Source organism: Argopecten irradians, chromosome 5, assembly GCF_041381155.1.
Source record: "Argopecten irradians isolate NY chromosome 5, Ai_NY, whole genome shotgun sequence".
Lineage (NCBI taxonomy): Eukaryota > Metazoa > Mollusca > Bivalvia > Pectinida > Pectinidae > Argopecten > Argopecten irradians.
The window spans coordinates 19,869,755-19,881,233 of NC_091138.1; the positions used below are offsets into that span (position 1 = coordinate 19,869,755).

At 35.6% G+C, this 11,479-nt stretch overlaps 1 protein-coding gene across 1 annotated transcript; it reads right to left on the reverse strand.

Moving 5' to 3' along the window:
• Positions 1 to 3,016: 3,016 nt before the first annotated feature.
• Positions 3,017 to 5,476, reverse strand: LOC138324309 (mucin-2-like). The gene is made up of 2 exons (XM_069269385.1): positions 5,417 to 5,476; positions 3,017 to 4,201 (listed from the first exon to the last, which is right to left on the reverse strand). Exons 1-2 carry the CDS (start codon positions 5,474 to 5,476, stop codon positions 3,017 to 3,019), a joined length of 1,245 nt encoding a protein of 414 aa, XP_069125486.1.
• Between the last annotated feature and the right edge of the window lie 6,003 nt (positions 5,477 to 11,479).

The window sequence follows — 11,479 nt, forward strand, 5'->3', positions numbered from 1 at the left end:
TATACACAGCTGTCGCTTATTTAATTGTGTATACATAAAATGCAAGTTTCATGTTATATCTGTACACTAAAAAGTATAATTAGATAGTTACATTTCAAAACAAATTTTATCTCATAGTTTGGTTTTGGATTGATGCTTATTCTCACTGTTGTGATGATGTGGTAGCTATATATATATATATACACACAGGTAATTTTATAGGTGCCCTCTACCTGTATCAGTGTCAGGTGTGACCCCCCCCCACTGTGCTGTTATGTAATACAGGTAGACCAGGTGTAATTTACTACCTGTACAGTCACTTTGTCACCTATATAGGCATATACTGCTGATTTTCTGTTTATTTTCTTAACATTACCAATCTTTATTTGGAAAGCATAAACAGACAATGGGGGGATACTTTTTTGATAGGGTGGATACTTTTTTGATGGGCAGAAAAAGTATCCGGATACTTTTTTGATGGGGGATACTTTTTTGATATGACACCGTCACTCGTACGCTTCACTCTATAAATAGATTTAAATCTTAAAAGGTTGTGTAACATCATATCACTGTGGTGTGTTAGACTGGATTATAACACCGTTTGGTGTCACCGGGCTAATTATCCTTATACAAATCTATATAACATCACAACAACCTAGTCTAGGCTGTTCAGCAATAAAGCTTCAATTGTTGATATCAGCAGGTTGAAGTATTGTTCAATTGAAATTTGTGACTAAGAAAATAATGAATTAGTTTTGTTAGGTATTGATAGATACAAGAAATTAGGACATATAATATGAGATGTAAAGTAAATTGTTATCAAGTTTCAGAGAATAAGGGTTCTTTTATTCACAAAGTGAATGTTAGTGTGTGTGTGTAAAACATAGGATTTTCTCGCCAAAAGTTCTAACCAATAATATGCTATGAGAATATTTGACGCTGAAGGATGCAGATTATATGCAAGACAACAAAGAAATGACATCATGTCCTGTCTGTGGAGTGAAGTCATCCCGTTTGGGTGTGACGTCCTGTCAGATGTGCCATTCCTGTCACAAATATGCCCCTATGCACCTAAGCAGTAATTTTCTCCTGTCTCAAAGAACTCAAATCACAAAAGATATTTTATAATGCTATGAAAATGATGGACTAGAAAAAAAAACATATTTTCCTTTGGTAATAGTGGTTAAGATGGGTGTTTTCCAAAGATCTAAAATTTAAAGATTTAGAGATGAATTGCACATGAGTAGATAAATCATTGTGCATAAATATTCTGGTAGTTATTGTGGCTTCCAATACTGGTAATTGTGAAGAAGAAAAAAAATGCTCAAAATTTCATAAATAAGTCCAATTCTGCACGCATTTAGCAATTTTCAATAATTACCCTTAAATTATATCCTATCATGCCTCCACTTGGCAAAACAAATTGTAAATCATGTGTTAATACAATAAATTATATGGTAATGGCTGCAGAAAGCCAACAGTTTCCCAGCCCAGGGTGACCTATAAATTATAGAGCTGATAGCTTGTGGTTGGTCTAGTGGAGATAGAATTAATCATATGATTTAGCTCAATTACTCAGTAAGTGCTCCCAGTATCAGATACAACTTATATTATCTTTATGGATGGGTAGACAAATAAATGGCCTCCAGCGGAAACTTGAGCCGAACAAAAAAAATGTCAACAGAATTGAGGTTTGAGACAGAAATTTTTGTGTAGGCTTTGATACAAGGGCCATAGAATAAGAAATGTTTTATTATTTATCGAGATGCTCAGTGTCCTCAAGGGGCAAGCATTCTAAATACAAGGGAACTCTGTCCTAATCTATGTCTGATATGTTTAATTTGATAATGTTAGGGTAAGCTCAAGATTGTCCTAGGATCTAGTATTCATGAGACTTCATTTGGTGTGTCTGCCACAATATCTCACGATATCTCTTATTGGGATTTGATAAGGCGGTGCTGCAGTATGCATCTAAATGTCAACAAAACTGCAATCTAAAGCAAGTGGGAACTTCTGGTCTATGAATATGTTAAATCTTTATCTTCCCCCAGATATCTGTGATCTAGAGGAAGCCAGCAGTCTTTATCAAGGATTTATACTATCTGTGTCCAGGGCGTCTGTAGTGTTTATGAATTTATGTCCATATCTTTGCTATCTGTAGAGTCCGGAGTCACAGTTCTGCCTGAGTCTATCTCTCCAGTAGCGGGTCTGTGTGTCCAGGGCCGGAATTAGGGGAAGTGGAGTAGACAGTTGTATAGTAGAGTATATGTGTTTATATCGTGGCCGTGATACCTGGTAAACACACAGCACCCCATCTGTCTGACCGGCAACACTTGTAACCAATATATGTACCCTGACACCTGATAACATGGGTACACCTCTGTATCTTTACCTGATAGACCCTTTACCCCAGTTACGTAACGTTGTTATAGGTCTCAACAAAGGTAAGGCACAACTTGGAGTCCAGAAAGTTATAGAGTAACCATAGGCTATGAGTAGCATACAGTAATAGTGGGGAGGGGGGTCATGATGTGGCAGCATTCCTCTTAAATACTGAAACTACTTACTGAGGTTGAATTCAAGTTAAACAAAAGCTTCAAACTGATCAAATTTGAGATATTGTTGAATCTTTAAAAAAAAAAAAAAAGGAAAAAAGCCATTGAAGTACCCAGAGGAGAATGACCGACCTCCAATCAATACCTGGCAACTGCCCACCCAAGGTGGGTATCACTTTCAACTCAGGTGTGGAGAGTTAGTGATAGTCGTCTTGAAAACTCCGCGATTCTGTACAAAAAACTTTGTAGACAGTTAGTAGTAGTACTAGTAGCAGGTTCAATCCTTAATCATCTGTTGTAATATTACATCAACATGTTGATAAGGAAGCTACAAAGGTAGACAAAGGTGTCGGTGAGGGATCGAGGGATTGGTGATGTGATAGGAAATGACATGTAATTAGGAGTCCAGTGCCAATTTCTACTGATCACTGTGACAGCTGAGCCAAAATGGTGTAACGCTTCCCAGCAGCTGTATTTCCTAGTTACATAGCTTCCTGGCAGGTTAGTACTGCTTTGTTGGTTTTGGAGGAGTGATCATCTGACAGGAGAAACAAACAGTAGGTATAAGGACTTTGGGTAGGGATAGTCTTAGAACTGAGGTTAGGTAGGGGGTTTGGATGGGTAGGGATAGTCTTGGAACTGAGGTTAAGTAGGGGGTTTGGATGGGTAGGGATAGTCTTGGAACTGAGGTTAGGTAGGGGGTTTGGATGGGTAGGGATAGTCTTGGAACTGAGGTTAAGTAGGGGGTTTGGATGGGTAGGGATAGTCTTGGAACTGAGGTTAGGTAGGGGGTTTGGATGGGTAGGGATAGTCTTGGAACTGAGGTTAAGTAGGGGGTTTGGATGGGTAGGGATAGTCTTGGAACTGAGGTTAGGTAGGGGGTTTGGATGGGTAGGGATAGTCTTGGAACTGATGTTAAGTAGGGGGTTTGGATGGGTAGGGATAGTCTTGGAACTGAGGTTAGGTAGGGGGTTTGGATGGGTAGGGATAGTCTTGGAACTGAGGTTAGGTAGGGGGTTTGGATGGGTAGGGATAGTCTTGGAACTGAGGTTAAGTAGGGGGTTTTGATGGGTAGGGATAGTCTTGGAACTGAGGTTAAGTAGGGGGTTTGGATGGGTAGGGATAGTCTTGGAACTGAGGTTAGGTAGGGGGTTTGGATGGGTAGGGATAGTCTTGGAACTGAGGTTAAGTAGGGGGTTTGGATGGGTAGGGATAGTCTTGGAACTGAGGTTAGGTAGGGGGTTTGGATGGGTATGGATAGTCTTGGAACTGAGGTTAAGTAGGGGGTTTGGATGGGTAGGGATAGTCTTGGAACTGAGGTTAGGTAGGGGGTTTGGATGGGTAGGGATAGTCTTGGAACTGAGGTTAGGTAGGGGGTTTGGATGGGTAGGGATAGTCTTGGAACTGAGGTTAAGTAGGGGGTTTGGATGGGTAGGGATAGTCTTGGAACTGAGGTTAGGTAGGGGGTTTGGATGGGTAGGGATAGTCTTGGAACTGAGGTTAGGTAGGGGGTTTGGATGGGTAGGGAAAGTCTTGGAACTGAGGTTAGGTAGGGGGTTTGGATGGGTAGGGATAGTCTTGGAACTGAGGTTAGGTAGGGGGTTTGGATGGGTAGGGATAGTCTTGGAGCTGAGGTTAGGTAGGGGGTTTGGATGGGTAGGGATAGTCTTGGATGGGTAGGGATAGTCTTAGAACTGAGGTTAGGTAGGGGGTTTGGATGGGTAGGGATAGTCTTGGAACTGAGGTTAGGTAGGGGGTTTGGATGTGTAGGGATAGTCTTGGAACTGAGGTTAGGTAGGGGGTTTGGATGGGTAGGGATAGTCTTGGAACTGAGGTTAGGTTGGGGGTTTGGAGGAAGTTATAAGAGAATTCTAAAAGAAAGACCATCAGTATTGATATACATATGAAGTTCGGGTGAGAATTGTGGAGACAAAATGAGGGAGGGATTAGGGTGTCTGTAGAAGAGGTTGAGAAGTGATCAGGGAAAGAGTCTAAAGACAGATGACAGACAGTGTGTATTTGAAATAGAGCCAAATAAAGCCAATTTTGTTTAGGATATGTGACTTGTAATATCAGTCCTGTGTATATATAGGTAAAAATTAAAGGTTGTTTATTATGTAGATATAATGGTAGTGTTATGGGTAAGGCTGCAATATAAACCCCAGCATTCAAAGTTTTAAGGATTAGAATTGTCTGTGTAATAAGTATAGTTTATCCATTATTCGAGGTCTTGGATGAACAGTGAGTATTAACCTTGATGATTATTTTGGGGTAGTATTGATGCCCTGAAGACAGTACCTTACTGTCCCTCACCAATCATCAACATTCTGGACATTCTGTGTTGAGAAATGTTAGTAAACTCTACAGATGCTGCTCAACACATCAAAGCATGTTTAACAATAAATTTAAAATAAGTAATTATAGCATTCATTGTTGTGTATTTCCACCCAGTGCAGCCTCAATATTTTACTTCCTGACATTTCTGTCCACATTTGAGTTTTCCCTGGACTATTGGCGTCTGGATTACCGTGGCTCTACTGTAGAAATTGGCTATAATCTAATTTTAGATGAACTACTCTAATCAGTACACATTGTTCTTCGGGATATATTGGTCTGGGGGATACACATTTTTTTTTCTATAAAATGTGTAAGAAATTGTAAGTGAATAAGTGAATAGAAATTATTCTGGCACCAGAACCTATCACAAAGTACATATAAGACATAAGCTAAACAGTTTGCCCACAGGTCTCAAAGTCAAATCATGGTGGAAATAGCCATTAGAATGTTTCACCACGGAAACAGATTTAATTTGTAGGGGGTCTGAGGTAACAGGCCGACATCCAGCTGTTGCTATGGCTCCAAAGCCCTTAATATTTGTGTGCCTTTTGACTCTCCTCGCCTTTCTCCCCGATCTGATCCTGTGTCGGGCCACATCTATCCATTAATGTATCATATAAATATAGCAGAGGAAGTCCAACAGGGGCAGGCATTATAACCGATATAAAATCCTGGTATGAAAATGTTTCACAAATAAACTACAACTGATAGATATTCAGTACTTCTCCAATTCCTATTTCTTTATATTCGGATTAGTGCCATAAAGTTCACACAGAAGCTAGTTTATATTACCTTATTTGGATACAGCAATTATAGACGGGCATTCTATAGCTCCATAAATTATCTCTTTATTGGTTGGAACTGAATTACATGTATTTTAACCTGAAGAATACATTGTGTATGTATGAGGCAGCACTACTCATGATGGAGAATTTCCATATTAATTTACTGCTATAACATTGGTTATGAGCAACACTCTTTATTATTCACCCATTTGGCTTAATTCAAATGTCACGAGTTGTAATGAAAATAGAAATTTAAAATGAAATATTTCCGTATTGTTGATGATGTGTGAAGTTGATTAACTCATGTTCATTGAAATGTTTATTATGATGTGTTGAGTAATGTGGCATGCTTTATGCTCTTCAGGACCGGGGTTTAATGAGATGATCAAGTTAAGACCACTTCAATTTATTGTGAATACCATATTTAACCCATTAAATTGTCCTTATCCTCATCAAATTATCAGATGTACCAAATTTATGTTTGTAAATGGGCTTGTACTTTGATAAACATAAAGAGAATATATAATGACTTTGTATCAAATCACTGCTTATATACATGGCTATCACATTTTTAATTGAAATAAATTGTAGGTTATGAGTGACATCAAAATTGACTTTGAATATCTATTTAATGGTGCTAATCACAATTTCTAAAGATATCAATCTAATACAGAAAAAAAGATTAAGTAATTTTGCTATAAAGATTATAAAGAGTGATTGGCAGTGGTCATTACCACAAGCCCTCCACCACACGGTTGTGAGTTTGAATCTCATGTAGGGCAATTGATAGGTACTGGTTGTTGGCTGGTGGTTTTCTCCCCGGGTACTCCGGCTTTCATCCACCATCAAATCTGGCACATCCTTCAATGACCCTGGCAAACCAAACTTATATACATAACTATACAGCATTTTGTCATGACCTCAGAGCCAGTTGATGGCAAAGACAAGTAAGCTATAGTGTACCTTATGATACAATGTTGGTGTTGTATTATAATAATGGAGCTGAGTAGCTGGAATTCTGTTGGGAAAGTTTTGTGGTTTTTGATGGTTTTGTGGTGGTTGTCAGGCGACCCACTTTCACTGCTTTTGCCTTAGTTTATGTAATGCTATCTAAAGTTTGCTAACAAGGTATGTGAAAAATGCAGCGTGAAATCAATTTTTCTATCACAATTAGCAGCATATGGATATACAAGGCAATAAAGTCAGAAATTACAGGCGGGGAAATCACATTTTACATGACAATGAGAATTCCAGAACGAACTCAGGCGACATATATGTATTAATTAAGAGAAAGGTCATAAGCAGGGTTACACAAGGTCAACAAAAAGATTGACAAAGTCTCCAAATCGAGATACATATCTTCAAGTTTGCATTCCCCAAACACACAACTGCACCGATCAGGAGATATCAGCACAGCTTTCGCAGACAGTGTGGGGGAGAAATCATAGCTAGCAGGACCATGAAAATAAATTGGCGTTTAATTGTTGCCATATCTTTGGTTGAGGACAAGATTGTCTTTCTTTAGGGTAGAGTTATAAGTTATGGTTTACTATCACTGGGAAAGTTTGTAACCGTTCAAAAGATTATACAGGGAGAAAAAGTTTGTAATTTTGTATAGACCAATATGGATAGAGGAAAAAATTCTCTCTGTACAAAGAGCAATATGTAGAAAAAAAATTGTCTTTAAGAGTGGAATTTGAACAGCAATGAACTGTAAAGCATTTCAAAATAGGTTTTGAATGGGCATTTGTGATTTTGTATATACATATGCAGATGATAAAAAAGTCGGAAGTGTTTTCATGGAATCTTAGTGTTTCTTCAGATTGTTCATTTGAAAAATTGTATTATGATTATGTCTATTTGTTCATTCCATCACTTCTACTGTGATGTGCTTTGCATTACAGCAAATAAATAATAAAGAAAGCCATTTTCTTTATAGTAAAAACTTCAAAAGGCATAGCAAATGAGAGACAAAATTTAGTATGAGCAATATATGGACGGGCAAATCAAGTATAATCTAATGAACACAAATATAAGCAAGTCATGAATTAAAGGCTAAAGAGAAACAGAATATTCAGCTGACAAAATCAAGTCAGAGTAAATAAGTGACAGTAAAAACTGAAGAAAATAAGTGAAGTTTTAGCAAGTAAGAAAAATAAAATTCTGATTAAGTGTTCAGGAGCAAAAAAGAAGACTTTAGCATGTGATAAGTTATATAAAGTCTGGGTGCATGTTAGCCAGGTTTAATTGCATGTGGTAATGTCATAACAAAGTCTCATAAATCTGGTTTTACTTTGATACAGAAATAAATGTAGTAATTATTGATGAGTAATAAAAGTGATGGCCAATTGATAGTGTTGTGTTGACATTAAGACGATACAGGTGGCCTTTCTTCTGTGATTGCATGATGCATTCAAATTACAGATACCTGTGTGACTTAGTGATGCTGAACCACTCTAGACTAGGGCATAATACATAAATCAGTGGTAACTACCGTCTGGTGGGAACAGGTAGATAAAAGTATTTCAAACATATTTCACTGCTACCTGTTATTGATTTGTTGTGAGCACAACCAATTATCAACTAGGATGTTTAGTATTTCAGATGATTTGATAATTCCTTTGTATTACTCAAGGCTTACCTAAGTGGAAATTTCAGTGAAACAGTATTTAACCCATGAAGATCTACATTATATGTCCGTGTAAGGCCTGGCACCTCTTATTTTTTCATTGTGCTTAATTCCATGACTGACATGTTGTAAGGTAAAACATGCCTTAATACAAGTCTTATATAACTTACACAATAAATAAATATTCATATACCAGTATTTTATTTGAAACAAAACCTAATTGTGATGGCTGGCTTTAGTTAAAATGACTGGCCGGTCCATTGTCTTGATTATTGACATCCATGTTAGATGTCAAACTTTTCCATTTGTAAATGTATACCTAAATGATGTGGCTATTACATATTACTTTATTTGGATCTGTCTGATTACCTGCTATAGGCCTAAGTTCTACCTAAAAGTTTGACTAATATATTACATCATGATCTGAATTCAGCTACGATAACCAGGAGTGCATGTACCTATTATAATGTGCCAGTAGGCTATAAGGGTAGATAACTCTGGTGTCAAAATGTTTTTAGATGAGAACCTATAGGGATATTTGATAGATAATGGTTAAAAAATAGTCAGGGATATTTTGTCATTTTGAGAAATTTACCTCTTGTTTGGAAAGTTAGTATAACATCATATTTGCATCTGAAATATTTTAGGAGATGACACATACATGTATTCAACAAAGAAGGGAGACAACTTATTCAAACAAGGTACACCATTCATGGTAACAAATAAGGGCAATTTATCAGTTTATAAATAAGGACCACTCAGTTTTGGGTTAAGCAATTTAATGTTAATCTAAACACTTTTGCAATGAGAAGTTATTCCAAATTCATTAAAGTTCAGACAAGATATTAAATTTCTTTAGTGTTATTAACAATGAAACAGGTTAACATAAAACATGTGCATTAAAGGATTAAAAATCAAAAGATCACAAAAAAACTATCAAAATGTAAAGCTTCCTTTACAACATAACTGTCATGTTAAATTTTATAGAGACAGTATATAGAGGTCTAACAAATGAAAGCATATATCACTGTTTTATATTCTTTGTTTGTCAGTAACAGGAAGTCAATGTCGACATTAAAATTTAATCTGATTATTGTTAGTCTGTAGGCTTTAGAGGAAAACACAAAAGCTATAAATAATTGATTGTTTTTTAACGTTTCATTGATGTAAATTACCACAAAAACATACTGTTCCGTAAATTATGTATTTATGGAGATGTCGCGGTGACGTACAATTAGGCGTAATGATTTCATAGATAGGGCTTTGTGTTGTAGATATCAACGTCTTAAGACATGTTTTAGACATTGATCAAGATATATCTGTTGCTGCATTAATTAATCAAGAACGGATAAAAATATTGCTTTATTATACCAAATTTGAAACGGTTAATTAATGTTTTGTTAATTCAGAAAATTATTTCATTCAAAACTAACTGTATAATTAACTTTAGATTTAAAATGATGTTTCATTTGCTAAGCTGTACATGAGCAATTCTGACAGAACAAATTATTCATGATGATTGTGTTGTATCCAACAAAGGTCTCTCTCATATGTGAATAATTAAATTGTTTTATCTCTCTGATGGCAGGTTTTTATGTCAAAGCGAATTGTAAGGCAGAGTCTAATTTCTTTAGAGAAACATTTGATCTTTTGAATATCTGATGTCTTACTTTCTCTGTAATTCATTCAAGATATATGTCGATGTTGCTTCACAGACATGATATCATGTCTTAATTCCTGGTCTGATTTGTGCCTGGGCTGTTAATGATCTCCATATGTCTTTATTTCATCCAAATTACACATTTATAATTCAATATGAACTCCACTGAGCATGGGAAAATACTGTGTTACTATGGCAGATAGAGCCCAGATAGAGCCCAGATAGAGCCAGCCTATTAGTCTTTTGGGAATAGTTTCTTATCAGTATAGATATCTAGATTTCTGGTTTTGATTAAATACTGTATGTTACATATAAGTACAAAATCAAAATATGACCAGGGGGAAAAGACATAAAATACAAAATTTCTGAAGAAAAGACATAACCCCACTTATATAAAATGGCTAGGGAAAAGGACTAATATCTGTTACATGACTGGGGAAATAAGATGTATGGAATATGTACCAATTACTGGGGAAAATATGTATGCATACAAAAGGACTGGGGAAGAAAATATAAATACAAATTGACAAGAAATGACCCTGCCATATGAAACCTCATTTCACCTTCTTCAGATAATATATGGTCTATCAATTATATACCTATGTTACCACCAGATTTAGTAGTAGCCTTATCTGAATTGTACAATTTCCTAAATTGTTAAATATTCCTGTGTTCTTAATTTATTCTTTGACTAGCTGGTAAGCGATTACACGAATCTGAAGCTTTAAGGAGTTATCTCCCCTCATTGAGTTAATTCAAGAAAATTGGAATTTTTGGAATAGTCTTAATTATACAAATCTTCTTCATTATTCCAATATCTCTAAATTGGTTCAATTAAAATTGTTAATTCTGAATACTTCTCTTCATTGGGAAAAATCCATTTGATGTGTTTCAGTACATTAAGTTTTTCCAAGTTTGACCAATTAACATCTCTATATAATTAACTATATATAACTAGCATTCAGTACTTAGTATTTACTTACATAGCTGGAAAAGTATCTTAGAATGATATAATTAACTATATATAACTAGCATTCAGTACTTAGTATTTACTTACATAGCTGGAAAAGTATCTTAGAATGATATAATTAACTATATATAACTAGCATTCAGTACTTAGTATTTACTTACATAGCTGGAAAAGTGTCTTAGAATGATATAATTAACTATATATAACTAGCATTCAGTACTTAGTATTTACTTACATAGCTGGAAAAGTATCTTAGAATGATATAATTAACTATATATAACTAGCATTCAGTACTTAGTATTTACTTACATAGCTGGAAAAGTGTCTTAGAATGATATAATTAACTATATATAACTAGCATTCAGTACTTAGTATTTACTTACATAGCTGGAAAAGTGTCTTAGAATCATATAATCAACTATATATAACTAGCATTCAGTACTTAGTATTTACTTACATAGCTGGAAAAGTATCTTAGAATGATATAATTAACTATATATATAACTAGCATTCAGTACTTAGTATTTACTTACATAGCTGGAAAAGTATCTTAGAATGATATAA

Bases quoted from the DNA above. Each gene is read 5' to 3' on its own strand.
- LOC138324309 (XM_069269385.1), bottom strand. From the start codon at position 5,476: ATGGATAGATGTGGCCCGACACAGGATCAGATCGGGGAGAAAGGCGAG. The intron at 4,202-5,416 runs GCACACAAATAT...TACCCATCCAAG, and splicing joins AAGGCGAGGAGAGTCAAAAG to ACTATCCCTACCCATCCAAA.